Here is a 15,593-nt window from a genome sequence, read left to right as displayed (position 1 = left end):
GGGCTCTACCTTCTTCAGGAAAATTTCAAAATTTCTTCTAAGTCTAGATATAACTCTTGACCGGGTCAAATCTGATGTCTGTATCTGACCCATGCTCCAGAGCCATCTGCCTTAACTTGTGATGTTCTGTCAGTCTTGGGCAGCCAGAATCCCACGGTTGGTGCCTTCTTTTTGGTGCTATTTTTCAGTATAAACTTCAAAAATTTATAATTCTGATGCTACTGATTGGATTTAATTCATTTTGGTGTCATTTTATTTATTAAAATGTTTTCTATTTTGCTAAATTGGAGTGGGATTTTTTTTCTTGTATTGTGTTACTGTTTATGTTCTATGTAAATACTTTAAACATTGCATATAGCGTACGCCGGATTGATTTTGTGCCATACTACCAGAGGGTTAAGCACAGGTAAAATTGGTGACTTTTGTTAGCGTGTCAGAGCCTTAATAAGTACAATTACAATGAGACTCTTTTAGGTCGACAAACCTTTTGACCACATCTGGGGACTTCCCAGCACTAAATATTTTCTTGGCATCACCAATCAATGAATCAATAAACAATCAATGATAACAATTGCTGATCAATAAACATTTAATAACACTTAATCATTGAACTAACCATAACTCCTTGGTTCATGAATAACCACACCAGTTTAGTCAAAAGTTAAGATATTTAGTTCCCTATTGGTTACAATCTAACATCATGTCTGTTAATCTTATTAACAATAAACCACACCAAACAATCCTAATTAGTAATCAAACACAACTTTGACCAATACATCAGTTATATTCATTCAATATTTAGGCACATCATTAATATGAAGCAACTTAGCAGAGTCTCATTAGTACATTGATTCAACAAAGCAAGAACTCAGTCATTTGTCTATTTGCATAGGATAATTGTGAATGCCTTAACTAACCACGAATTAGCATTAGCATGTTGGGCCTCATGTAAAACAGCTTAGTAAGCACATATTTGTAAAACATCTAAACTAAGGCCTCTATCAAAATAGCAGTTGGTACCTAGAAAGAAAAGGCAAACAGACAATCACAAATTTTGCATAGGATAGTTACCAATCCAACAGATCAGCAAACAGCGTCAGTCTTCGTCCTCAGGACATCAGTCGATTCACCATCAGCAGAGATAGGACGGGGTAAAATCTCAAGATAGCATAGTTCAGAAAATGAATTACTTCCCTCAGATAGAGGAGAAGTTAATATCAGACAAGAATGGGGTAGAGGATGGTTTGAAGTGGCAGGACAATTTAACTCTAAAGTATGGGTTTGAAGTGTCTGGAAAAATGGCAAATGACATAAGTCTTATGGCAAAGGAAAAAGGCAAATGTCCCTGTCAAAGTGGAAGAATGAAAAGTGGTATAGGTTTCCCTTGGGTTACACCGTTAAATCAAAACCGTCTAATTGTTCCCTAATTCCTCACTGGATAAAATTTGGTGCATCGTTATCTCTGTCCAATAATTTGGTAAGCACCTTACTAGAATTTTCCCCCGTTTACAGTTCCCATGTCGCGGATTGGTCCATGTTATTGACATCTTCAACGGTTGGAATGTCATGTAGAAAATGTTACACTTTTGCGCTCCAGTCAGTGTCTTCATTGTCTTCTCCTAGCACGGTTAACCTTGCACCTGTTGCAAATTACACTGTTGCATCCAGCAAGAATGTCGCCTTGAGCTAGCCGGTTCTCATGAGAAAGAATTTACTACAGCTACACGCATATAGCCCCTGGAAAAATACAGCTTCGTGTCCTTCAGGAAAACAGCGCATTTAAACGTTAGAAAAATACAATTCAATATGAGGCCAGGCAGCTAGGCCCAAACCCTCGCTAAGCTAAGGCCCTTTATTTAATAAAGCAAAACTCTTAACATATAACTCTAATTATGATATACTAATACAAATTCAAAACATTATTGCACAATAATTCTGAATTAATAAGCTTTTCATTAGTTTTCGTATACATTGGTAGCCACTCCCAGTGGGCAAATTTTTTTCTATGTTAACACATTTTCTATGCAGCTTCATCACACAATGTATTTGCAAGATTACATAATTAATATTAATTTTAAAAGACACACTCCAACACTTTTTGTGGCTCATCCTGACAAGGATTGTATTTATTGTTTGCGAAGGGTTTCCACCCCTCTCAACTAATACGCCAATTTCTTACAATATCTTTAGAGATCATTCATAAACCAATCTACCCCTCTTCACCTCCTTCCCAGCAACTAACTTCAGTTGGCATGCTCCAACTCACTCTTTGAGATACTCAAAGCAATAACTCCTGAATATCCCTCCTTCACAGGAACTCTGTCCTCCAGACAGAACTTTCTCTGCTGCTGTTGTCAAACTCTGAAACACTGGTCCCTTTCATCTTAACTCCAAAACTTCGATTACCACCTTTAGGAAGCAGCTGAAAAAATGGCTTTTTACCCAATAATTGTAATTTTCTTTACATTGCAGTAACCCGTTTCATGCTATGCAACTCCAGAAAGCTTCAGCATCAGGGTGCTTCATAACTATCTGATAAGGTAAAATAACATGGACATCAATGCAATAGACCATAACCCCACAATAAGGCAAATCACGGTCAGTGCTTAATTTGTGTTTGTTGCTTCCGGTCCGGAGCACCGGCACATATTTTTGAGGGCCGGCACTTATTCTTCTGCCTCAAGCATTTGCTGCAAGCAAAAGACACATATGGAAAGACGGAGGAAGAGGAAAAGCAAAAAAACGTCACAATGGGAGAAAGCAGAAAGCTGAACGAGTGAGCTGAAGGGACAGGGAGTGGCTTTAAATAGATTAAAGGGGGCCGAGATGGCTTCAGGATTACGGTGCCTCAGTATTCCGTGTTCCCACATTTAATTGCAGCAGCCGCATGTTTAAGAGGAAGGCTTTGGGCACCGGCATGTTTTTATTTACAGATTAAACACTGATCGCGATGTCCCTGCTCCCAGTGCTTAATTTGCGCTTGTTGTTTACGGTGCTTCGCACCGGCTCTTATTTTTGAGGGCCGGGGCTTATTCTTCTGCCTCAAGCATTTGCTGTGAGCAAAAGACACATATGGGAAAGACGGAGGAAGGGAAAAGCGTCACAAAGGGAGAAAGTAGAAAGCTGCTAGAGTGAGCTGAAGGGGCAGCGAGTGGCTTTAAATGGATTGAAGAGGCCCGCGATGACTTCAGGATTACGCCGCCTCAGTATTCCGTGCTCGCATATTTAATTGCAGCAGCTGCGTGTTTAAGAGGAGGGCTTTGGGCACTGCCACCTTTTTATTTACAAATTAAGCACTGCCTGCAACCATCCAAATGCACTGACAAACGAGCTCTGGCCAGAGTGAACCCATGACAGTCACGTTTTCCAAATCATGCTTTACTTGTAATATGTTTATTTCTAAGAAAAAGAGTAAACTTTAGGGAACTTTGATCCGTATTGTGAAACCATGGCGGTTGTGGAATTCTGAATTAAATTGTGCTTCGGGATATACATTAAGTACTTATTCTACCTCTTTAACATTTCTCTGGCTATTTGCAGGAATCCCAGACTCCCAAAATTATGAAGAAATATTATGACATTGTAAAAAAACAACATGTATTTCAGTTTTAGGCTGTTTTACGTGTGAATAATATATTTACAATCTCTCGCACCCATAGGTGTTTGAAGGCACAAAATACAGTGCTTTGAAAAGTACATACCGTTTGGTTAACGAAAATAAATTGCAGAAAAGAAACAGCACATCTGCAGTTTGAGCCCAGTTTATGGGCATATAAAACGCGCATAAAATAAATAGAGACACATTCAAATGAAGAGTCATATGGCTTTATGGAAAACAGAGAGAACCTCAATGTTTTCATATTTTGCTTTTGTAAGAGTGCCCATCAATGTTTTATGTCTTACGTTTATTGAAAACAAGAGGGCTCATTTAGAGTAGGGGTGGGAGGTGAACTGCGCTCACGGAGTTTGCAGAGTTTTTCTCACTCTGCGCTCCACTTAGAGTTCCAAAAAACCCAGCGGAGCAGAGTTTATTTCTCGCTCATGCTCGCCAGCATTAAGTTTGTGAGTGAGGAAACTTTTACTCCATACCACCTCCTTGAGATTTCTCAATGCGGGTGGTCGCGAATGGTCACTATCGCTCAAGTTGAGAAACCTTCCGTTCGCTTTGAGGAAGCTGGCGTTTGAGTAGAAAATCTACCGAGTGGCAGAAAAGAAGCAGCACCTTCTTGTGCTGCATGTGGTACAGTTCGCACTGATTTTGCAGTGCAGGACAAACATCCGGCAGTAAAAATCAGCATGAATGATGCAACCTAACACACTTCGCCACTTCATGGAACGCCGCGTAGTTCACCACTGTTTTTTGGCCACTTTGCACAGTTCGTACTCTTCTCAGGCCTAATTTAGAGACTAGTGTCACATAAATTCCCTTTTCCCTTGAATAGGGATTAGCATAACCCTCAGTATAACCTGCACTATATTTAATAAATAAAATCGTTAGCTGAGAAGGATTAAGAAAAACGTTTAGAAAGGACAGCGGGAGATAAAGATATTTGACCATTGAACAAACGTGGCTGTCCAGTGCTTTCCAGATATAATACCCTGAGAAGAGTAGAATATGTATAATTCACCACATAATTAAAAAATTTCTACTTTTCTGAAAAAGAAAATGCTATTAAGAGGTAGCAATGAGTAACCTTCCGCCTGTCTGTCTTGCTGTAAAGCAAACACGTTAATAGGCAAAACAAACATACATATGCATAAATTATTAATTGAAAACGAAAGTCAATAGATGTATTTTTGATCGTCTTTGTTTAATAATAGGAAGATATGTAAAAAATGAAGATAAAAAACAGCACACAACCAATACAGATGCAAAGCTGCTTTTCCAGAATTGCAGAACCTCACTGGCACCACCTCACTTGACCCAGTGGTGGCTGGCCTAACCCATATTGATAGTCCAACCTGGTTACTAGAGTTTTTGGAAGAAAATGATCCTGCCTACACAGCTGGAGCAGCTTTGCAAAAAAAAAAACAATAACAGTTGCTCTTCCATACCATGGCATGCTAGTGGGCATTTGTTCCCCAAAAACAAAACCCCAAAGTAAATGGTTGCTTTTGGAACATAAAAAAGCAAAGTCCATAACAACATTAAAAATTTCTTCCAGCTTGTTTGCATCATGGATTCACCAAAATGCCAGGATTAGCGGAAGTGACATCACATAACCCTCTGACCTAAATGACATCACAGGAACTGACATCATAGGACCCTGACCCTGATTTTTGCAGGAAGGCTCATGTGCTTTTACCACAATGACAAAATATGGTAATACCACATTAGAGGAACCAGTACCACTAATGAACCATACGTAAGGATTACTTTTGTGAGGCCTATTACCGTACAGCTGTTAGTGGATGAACACAGACCTGACAGTCAGTACCACCAGCAAGGGAAATGGCTGCAGCAGACATGTTTGTAGCATATATTAAAAGGTATTAACTACTGGGGCTTACCTGTATGGACACAGGCAGCAATGACATGGCTACATGACACTTAAATATTGAAAGCTTGCAGTAAGCACATTTATAGCCTGTGTTCCTCAACATGTCTTTAAAAACCGAAATCAGGAGAAATACAAGCGATTCTAAATTTGGTAACATAATTACTGCATCACTCTGTTACACCTTCACCACTGCTCAGTTCTAAATACAACCCAGACTAAACTAAAACTCAGAACAATAGTGATAATTGTAATGAAACAGTTTCACATTTCACTCAAACTGAGCGGCTTCCAAGATCTTCCAAAACTCAACTGTATTATAAAAATAAGCAATTCACAAACAATAAATTAGCAAATGCAAATGATTAGTGTAGGTGGATGCGTTTGCTCAGGACATAGTGGGGAGCTAATATGGCTTTCCTGCTAGGTCACTGGGCGGAAAGTTAATACAGCCACAGCATTGTCTCTGGCTTGTAATCGGCGGCAATGCTGTTGAATGCAGGGTGGCCAGGAGGGCACCTGCACTGCCCATCCCAAGTGCATGGACAGTGCAGGGCCCCCCTCTGGCCCACTGCAGCTGTTCTTCCCCAGCCTTTTCATGGTGGTGCTACTGCCACGAAACTGCTGTAAGAGAACATGATCACATTCCCCAGGGCACAGTTCCTTGCAGGCCTGCTCTGGTGGATTAGGACCTCTGCCACCACCAGACCACCAGGATCCAAGACCCTGGCAGAGCTGGCGGTCCAACCACCAGGGGTGTAATGTGGCGGTCGGACTGCCACATTGGCGGCAGTCCAGACTGCCACTGCAAGTGTGTCAGTCTATAGACCACCACACTCGTAATGATCCCCTGTGTCTTTGTAATGTAAACACTAACATCTGAAAATACTCTCCCCAAATCCTCTTACCTGGAAACAACCAAGGGCAAAATTAACATTTTCAGCATCCGCATCAGGAGCTCTCCAGGAAACTGGAAGTAATTAATTTCCTAAAAAAAACATAAATGGAGGCATTGGTTTAGGGAAGCTGCTGCCAAGTGTGGTGAACTTTCAAACACATAATCATTAATCAACATTGCATACTGCTTCCATAATACACATGAACCATGAACACATGCCACCTGCTTGCGCAATCAAAGACTCTGTGAAAACACTAACACATATCCTGAAAAAATCCTGGTGCTTACTGGTACCTCCAACTGTAACATCCAACTCTTCTTTATATCATCCTTATACTCAACTCTTTCCAGCCTGGTACTTACAAAGCCATTGCCACCGTTATCAAAGGCCTTCTCTGTTTGAAGGATCCAAACAGAGGATTGTTACTGTTCCTCTTTGATCAATCATGCATTCCACCCTGCGACCACGAGATCCTTCTCCATCCCTTTGCAGTCTGTCACCTGATTGTCTAATCTATCCTTTTCTGCTTTGAGTTCTACCAGCACAAAAGATATGGGCAGGCATTGCAAGGTGCTTTTGTGCTCTGTTAAGATTCAGCTCATCAGTGTTATTTAATGTACACGTGAGACAGCCAGGACTTAAGTGCCTCAGCAGCTAGATTCCATGTTCTTGCCATAACATCAATCTTTTTATTTGTCTCACAGACAACAGCTCTCCCCTGTTGAAGCCATCTTCTCAATCCTCAGATTATATCAAAGATAGTTTCAGCAGTTATTCCGTCTGTGCCATATCAGTGATCCCCTACCACAATACCAGGTAGAGACACCACTGTTCATGTCAATGCGGCTATTACTGCTTTAAAGGTTGGGTTCAGAGATGGGGGCACGGTCGGAATGATAATGTTGGATGCAGAAAAGGCATTCGACTGTGTCTCGTGGGTGTTTCTCTGGGCAGTAATGCGTGCCAGTTGCTTTGGTCCCAGGTTTATCAACCAAATACAACAATTGTACAAGAGTTTAACGGTCAAGGTTTGTTGTTCCCGTACTCTCTCAGACCCTATCACGATTACCAGGGTGCCCTCTATCACCTCAGTTATTTGCATTATACATTGAGCCTCATATTCAAGCCGTAACAGTGGCTGAAGGTTTTGGCCCACTATGTATGCATCAGCTTGAGTTTAAGGTCCTAGCCTATGTGGACGATGTGGCTATTTTGACCTCCTCCCCAGATACCACCTTTTCAGTGAGATCCAATTGCGAGTCTGTTGGGGGATGTGTCTGGGCATAAACGTAACTTCAAAAAGACTCAGCTTCTGAGTAATTCCTTTGGTTTGGGATTAGGCAGGCATTGGGCAAGGTTAGCAACATACGTCGGGGTTCAGCTAGCATTAAAAATGGAAGAAATAATTAAGTTTAATTATGGGGAAATCTTTTTGAGGATGACAGGAACCTTTAATAGTGGAACAGGTTACATCTGGGGATAATTGGGAGGTGCAATTTTATTAAAATGATCATTTTAGCTAGCATCTTTATCATTTTAGACGCATACCTCTATTTCTCCCCAAAGCTTTTTTTCACAAGATTGCTGCATATTGGAATATATTTAATTGGATTTACCAGAAACCTAGATCCAAGATACAGCTTCTTCAACTGCCTCTGTAAAGTGGGTGTTTCTCCGTGCCTGAACTTCGGGTTTCTACCTAACCATATATATGTGTAGATTAGCTACGTTGCTTGGCAGAGAGCCGTGAGTTCCTGGGGTGCTAATTCCCTGAGTATCTACCTTGGGGGTGATCATATCCCCCCTCAGGTCCGTATTATAAACATCTATTTTAAAAGGACTAGATTTAAGACCTTGTGAGTGTTTCACTCCATCTGGCCTTATTTAAAAAAGATAGTTCAGAATATCACTTTGTACAATAACTACACATATTTGGGCTGTAATCCTAACTTGCCTGAGTAAGTGCATGAGAGCTACTTGGAATGTTGGGAAGGCTCTAATCTTTTTACATTAGGGCAACTGTTTTAAGATTTTGTGGCAGTGGTGCTCCCTCCTTCATGCCGTATTTTTCCAGTACGTTCAGGTCAGGCATATCTTAAGTAAGATAAATGTGAAAGATGTCTGTTGTGCCTCGAAAAGTTTTCTGGAATTCCTGATAAAGCCCCCCCCCCTTAAGGGAACCATTAGTATTGCCTATAAAATGGTTTATTTGGCTGAGGTGGGTAGAGGGCCCACCTATGTCAATCTAGGGCAGGTAAGTGAGCCGGCAACTTAGTGTGGGATGACTTCAGAGGATATTAAGCACACTAATCTACTGGTGCATTGAGTGTTGAATGTTTCAAGAATTAAAGCTCATCACTTTCAGTTTAGAAACAATCATTATCTTACAGCCTATCATCTTTTTACTATGAAAGTTAGACAAGATGCAAAAAGTTTTCGGTGTATGGCCGAGCAGGCGGAGGCACTGCATATCTTTGTCTCTGCCCATTTGTTAAATCTTATTGGGATTCAGTTATAGGAAAGCTGAAACGGTTCTTTCTGGCTCATGTGATGTGGGATCCTAAGTTACTCATATTAGTGCATTGTTCAGCGGTTCCATCTGACTTGCAGGGGATTTATTTTTTGCAATGTCCCTGGTAAGATTAGTATTTGCCCGACACTGTCTTCTCAAGATGGCCTCAAACCCTATGCTCCCGTGGCATGAATTCTTGAACTCGGGTTTTCTTGAAATCGCCTTAATTGACAATGAGGAGCAACGGGCTAGGTTAAGCAGAATCTGGGAATGGCTGAGGTGGATGCTTAGTAAGTTTCGGGCTGTCTAGGCCTGGTCATGACCTTTTATTGGTAAAATTCCCTTTCTTTTTACTCTGCAATGGCTTGATAATCAGATGCACCTAGTATTTTGTTTTGCTCTGACTGTTGCTGTATTCTGATTTACAGCTTTTATTGTATGGTGACCTACGTGTCTTCTCGGTTTGATTGTTTTTGATGCGTGTGTGTATCGTTTGTGAAATTATTATTTTTTCCACTACCAATGGAAGAAAAAGCTTCATGTGGAGCTAGACCCCATGTCTAAAGCCTCTTCACTGGCCTGATATTAGAGATATTAGATGTGCCAATTCAAGTACTGATACTGTTCCACAAAGCCATACATCACAAGTCCCAAATCTCATCACTCATCAGAAGACAGTGAGAAAGCTGCACTTGGTGACCATGAGCTTGATCCTCTTAAACTGTTGATAGACCAGTGACAAAGTGAACCCCCCACTCAAAAGCTTGAGTAGGGGGTGATGGTCTCACAAAGCACCAGACAGCAAACTAACTGGAGCTTGTCAACAGTTGGCCAGCTCGATCTACACAATAGTATGACCGAGCTTTATGGGGTCGTTGTCCACAAGCCTATTCCTGTTGGTGAGGGCCAGCCTTTTAAGGACTATAGCCCTCAGAAGGCCTCTCAGGCATGCTTCATGTTTCTTGAGAGATGATGAACCTGAGCTATGTCACTTCATTGTGTTATGTTATGTTATTGTGTTGTATTATATCATTGTGTTATGATATTGTGTTGTGTTGTTATTGTGTTGTGTAATGTTATTGTGTTGTGTTATGTTATTGTGTTGAGTTCTGTTATGTGTTGAGTTATGTTATTGTGTTATATTATGTTCTTGTGTTGTGTTATGTTTTTGTGGTATGTTATTGTGTTATGTTAGGTTATTGTATTGTGTTATGGTGTGCTGTGTTATTTTACGTTATTGTGCTATAATATGTTATTGTGTTGTGCTATGTCATGTTATTGTGTTAATATTTTGTTATTGTGTTGTGTTATGTGATGTTATTGTGCTGTTATGTGTAGCCTATTATGTTATGTTATTGTGTTCTGTTTTGTTTTGTATTGTTTTGTGTTATGTTATTGTGCTGTTATGTGTATTGTTATGTTGTGTTATTATGTTGCTTTATGTTATGGTATTGTGTTTTGTTATGTCATGTTATTGTGTTGTTATGTTATGGTTTTGCGTTGTGTTATGTTATATTATTGTGTTGTGTTATGTTATGTTATTGTGATGTGTTATGTCATATTATTGTGTTGTGTTATGTTATGTTATTGTGATGTGTTATGTTATATTATGTTATTGTGTCTTGTTTTGTTCTGGTATTGTGTTGTGCTATGTTATTTGTTGTGTTATGTTACCTTATTGTATTGTGTTTTGTTATGTTACTGTGTTATGTTATTGTGTTGTGTTATTAAATTATGTTATGTTATTGTGTTATTTTATGTTGTGTCATAATGTTTATGTTGTGTTATGTTGATTTGTAGAGTGCACTGTCATCTGGGAGGGTATCCTGACGCTGAGCAGGTGTGAGTCTAGGCACACCTAGGGCTTAGTGGGACTACCCGAAAGGCAGGTCTTCAGCTTCTTGAGGAATTCAAGGAGTGAGGAGGAGGGTTGTAGCAGTTGGGCGTTCCACACTTTAGGAGCTATTTAAGAGAAGCCTCGACCGCCACATCTGGTTTTCCGTAATGCATGGGATTTGTGCAAGTAGGAGTCCGAATAAGCGGAGGTGTCTGGAAGGTTTGCGAAAGCAGATGTGATCCCGTCCAGTCTCAGCTTGCAAAGCCAGGCGAGAAGTCTATTTCTCATTGGATAGACTATCCTGCCTCTCGCTGCTGGACTTTTTCATGCATGTGAATACGGACCCTGGATCTGCGCGAGAAATCCGTTTTTTGCATGTTCATTGATGTATTTCTCAAATAATATACTTTTCAAATAAGAATTGAAGGCTGGTTTCCCTAACTGTCTTAAAAGACTGCAGAAACGATGTAAATCATTATTCACAGTTTAATCCATTTTTGGCCCACAGTTTTAATATATTTGACAAAAATGAGGGGAGCTGTTGATCCAAACTGAAAATTGTCTTAGTCCAGTGAAGTGACACATTGGGCTACATTAGGTTATTATTGTTTTTTCAACAGCCGAGGAGAGAAAGGGAGAGACAAGGACATTGACAAAATAGATGGCAGGTAAATGACAGGTAGAGCAAGAGACAAATGGCAAGAGGAGCAAGAGAAGCGAAAAATAGAGATAAGGGATTGTTCAGTGGAATTTGAGATGTAGCCAAAGACATAGAGACACAGGTGTTGTTGGACGAGAGACAGTAGGAGATTCTAGGAGAAAGGGAGCAGAGTTGATGAACGTGGGACTTTTAAAAAAAAAACGTAATATATGTTGTTGGACCTGGCTTTTTGACAGGGACATCCCCAAACTTTTTGCCTCCTTCCTCCTATTTTTTCTGACCTGTTGTTGTTGGCTTTTGACCTCTGGGCACTTTACCACTGCTAACCAGTGCTAAAGTGCATATGCTCTCTGTGTAAATTGTACTACTGATTGGTTTATCCATGATTGACTATTTAATTTACTTGTAAGTCCCTGGTAGAGTGCACTACATGTGCCTAGGGCAGGTAGATTAAATGCTACTAGTGGGCCTGCAGCACTGGTTGTGCCACCCACCTCAGTAGCCCCTTAACCTTGTCTCAGGCCTGCCATTGCAAGGCCTGTGTGTGCAGTTTCACTGCCACTTCGACTTGGCATTTAAAGGTACTTGCCAAGCCTAGAACTCCCCTTTTTCTATACATAAGTCACCCCTAATGTGTGCCCTAGGTAACCCCTAGAGCAGGGTGCTGTGTGGGTAAAAGGCAGGACATGTACTTGTAAGGTTATATGTCCTGGTAGTGTAAAGCTCCTAAATTCGTTTTTACACTACTGTGAGGCCTGCTCCCTTCATAGGCTAACATTGGGGCTGCTCTCATACATTGTAGAAGTGGCAGCTGCTGATCTGAAAGGAGCAGGAAGGTCATATTTAGTATGGCCAGAATGGTAATATAAAGTCCTGCTGACTGGTGAAGTCGGATTTAATATTACTATTCTAGAAATGCCACTTTTAGAAAGTGAACATTTCTTTGCACTAAAATCTTGTTGTGCCCTTCAATCCACGTCTGGCTAGGTTTAGTTGACAGCTCCTTCTGCATTCACTCAGACACACCCCAAACACAGGGTACTCAGCCTCACTTGCATACATCTGCATTTTGAATGGGTCTTCCTGGGCTGGGAGGGTGGAGGGCCTGCCCTCACACAAAGGACTGCCACACCCCCTACTGGGACTCTGGCAGATAGGATTGAACTGAAAGGGGGCTTGGTGCATTTCTTAGACACTCTTTGAAGTCACCCCCACTTCAAAGGCACAACTTAGTATAAAACAGGGCCTCTGCCCTACCTCATCAGACACTTGCTGGAGAAGAAACCTGAACCAGAAACTACATCCTGCCAAGAAGAACTGCCTGGCTGCTCAAAGGACTCACCTGTTTGCTTTCTACAAAGGACTGCTGCCTTGCTGTTGGCCTGCTGCCTTGCTGAACTCTTGTCTGGCTGTAAAAGTGCTCTCCAAGAGCTTGGATAGAGCTTGCCTCCTGTTCCCTGAAGTCTCAGGACCAAAAAGACTTCTCTCTTCCTCTTGGACGCTCTGTGCGCCGAACTTTTCGACGCACAGCTTGTTCCGCGGCAAGAAAAACGCCGCACACCTACGCTGATCAACGCGACGCCTTCGGGACGATCGAAACTTTGACGCACGGCCTTGCAAGGACAACGCCGCCCGACTTCCAAGGAGAAATCGACGCAACGCCTGACGTGAGATCAAAACTTTGACGCACGGCCTCGCAAGGACAACGCCGCCCGACCTCTAGAGGAGAAATCGACGCGACGCCTGCCGTGAGATCGAAACTTTGACGCACGGCCTCGCAAGGACAACGCCGCCCGACCTCTGGAGAAGAAATCGACGCGACGCCTGCCGTGAGATCGTAATTTCGACGCGCAGCCCCGCAGAACGACGCGCAGCCGGAAAACAAGCAGGAAAATCCACGCACAGACCCGGTACATCTGGTAATCCCCGCGACCCACAGAAAGAGACTGTCCGCGTGCCGGAAAACGACGCACGACTTCCCCGCGTGGAAAATAACGACACAAGTCCGTGTGTGCTGGGGAGAAATCGACGCACACACCCTTTTTCCACGCACCTCTTCCTTTGTGGCCCTCTGAGGAGATTTTCCACCAGAAACCAGGTACTTTGTGTTTGAAAGAGACTTTGTTTACTTTCTAAAGACTTAAGACACTTTATATCACTTTTCAGTGATATCTTTACAAATTCATATTGCAACTTTGATCCTTTTGACCTGAAGATACCCAGATAAATATTATATATTTTTCTAAACACTGTGTGGTGTATTTTTGTGGTGTTATGCTATGGTGTTGTATGATTTATTGCACAAATGCTTTGCACATTGCCTTCTAAGTTAAGCCTGACTGCTCGTGCCAAGCTACCGGAGGGTGAGCACAGGCTGATTTTGGATTGTGTGTGACTTGCCCTGACTAGAGTGAGGGTTCTTGCTTGGACAGAGGGCAACCTGACTGCCAACCAAAAGCCCCATTTCTAACATATGTTTATTAACTTTTGAAAAAAATAGCGAGATGGAAGCTACAAGAGTTATTGCAATTCACTGAAGGCTAGCAAACCTATTTGTGAATGGCAAGAGGCTGTGCAACGTGAAAATGAAGGGATTTACTTTAAATACTGAGAAAAATAACAGGATGTGAAATTAACCAATATCTAAATTGTAAATTTCTCAAGAAAAATCCAGTTTAAACACATTCCTTGGCTCCATTTTATTCTTGGGTGGAAACTGTTTTAATTCCTCTTGGGAAGGTCAGAAAGCATTAGTAAACAGTATCTGATTGTTTGGAATATTTCTGGAGTGCTCCTCACAAAATGCAGAAAACATCTAGTGGGCACATGTACGTACCATTTTTCCTGTTGCAAACGGCCCGATTCGCAGAATTGGCCCGTTTGCAACAGGAAAAAAACATTTTGGTATGTACAGAGCCTATTTTGCGATTCGGTAATCTAATTACTGAAACGCAAAATAGGTTTGCAAGTCGCAATTAGGAAGGGGCGTTCCCTTCCTAATTGCGAGTCGCAGCCCGCAGTAGCATTGTTTTGTGATGGTGAATGCAGTCACAGAACAAACGCAGTTAGCACCAGTTTCAAACTGGTGCTAACCCATTTGCAAATGGGAAAGGGTCCCCATGGGACCCCTTCCCCTTTGTGAATGGCAGCGAAAATATTTTTTCAGAGCAGGCAGTGGTCCCACGGTCCACTGCCTGCTCTGAACATTTTAAAACTAAACTTTTCATTTTTGTTTTTGAAATGCATCTCGGAAAACGGGCTGCATTTAAAAAAAAAGAAACTGCTTTATTTAAAAGCAGTCACAGACATAGTGGTCTGCTATTTCCAGCAGGCCGCCATCCCTATGAGGACGTCCATTCCCAATGGGGTCTCAAATTGCGACCTACCTCATGATTACTCATGAGGTAGGTCATTTGCGACCCGATGGCAAATCGCAGACAGTTTCATTGACACTGTTGTACATCTGGTTTTGTGACTCGCCAATTTCAAGTCACTAAGACTCACAGTTTGCAAGTCCCAAAACCGGATCTTCGTACATGTGGCCCTAGGTATTGGCCAAATTATTTGGAAATTGTACTGTAAAGTCATCATTAGGTCCCAAATGTGAAATAAATTCTCAGAGGGAAAAAAAAGCCCGAACCCATCTAGAGAAAAATGGGATTGCTTTCTTCACTTGCCCACAGCCATTCCGGATGTGGGTGAAAATGAACTGTATTTTTTTTTTCTGGCCACTCCCTTGCGTCAGAAGCGAACGGTTTCCCACAGTGCCTCAGGGACAATACCAACCTCCCCTCTTCTCTAAGACTATTGAATATATGTTTTTTTCAATAAAACACTTGACCAAGTTTCTCTCTCCATTCCATCCTGTCTCTTCCACCTTCTCCAGATACCTTGAATGTTGTGCATTAAGCTGTGCCTTATATATCCCAAGAAATATATTAATTATCATAGAAATGTATATGCCGGTGGAAGAAAATGACACAAGTTTCATCCTTTGTACCAACTGCCTTTCCTGCTGTAATATCCCACATTTCCCCCATGTAGTGCTTTTCCAATGGTATCCTGAGATTGCCACCAGTTGCACCGCTGACCTTTGCTGACGCTCTCCTTACAACTAGCACTATATAGGTATGCAATTGACAGACTGCGAAACGCATCTGGCATTGCAGGACCAAAATAATGCCAC

At 41.7% G+C, this 15,593-nt stretch overlaps 1 protein-coding gene across 1 annotated transcript in view; it reads right to left on the bottom strand.

Annotated features, from left to right (window-relative positions):
• The window catches only part of SLC1A7 (solute carrier family 1 member 7), a 605,311-nt gene that overhangs the window by 441,183 nt on the left and 148,535 nt on the right, over positions 1–15,593 (bottom strand). Inside the window, exon 2 of the mRNA XM_069232652.1 lies at positions 6,407–6,486. Coding sequence (XP_069088753.1) covers positions 6,407–6,486 — 80 coding nt within the window. The remainder of the gene's footprint in view (positions 1–6,406; positions 6,487–15,593) is intronic.

Source organism: Pleurodeles waltl, chromosome 4_2 (genome assembly GCF_031143425.1).
Source record: "Pleurodeles waltl isolate 20211129_DDA chromosome 4_2, aPleWal1.hap1.20221129, whole genome shotgun sequence".
NCBI lineage: Eukaryota > Metazoa > Chordata > Amphibia > Caudata > Salamandridae > Pleurodeles > Pleurodeles waltl.
This window is presented reverse-complemented; position numbering and strand designations above follow the sequence as displayed.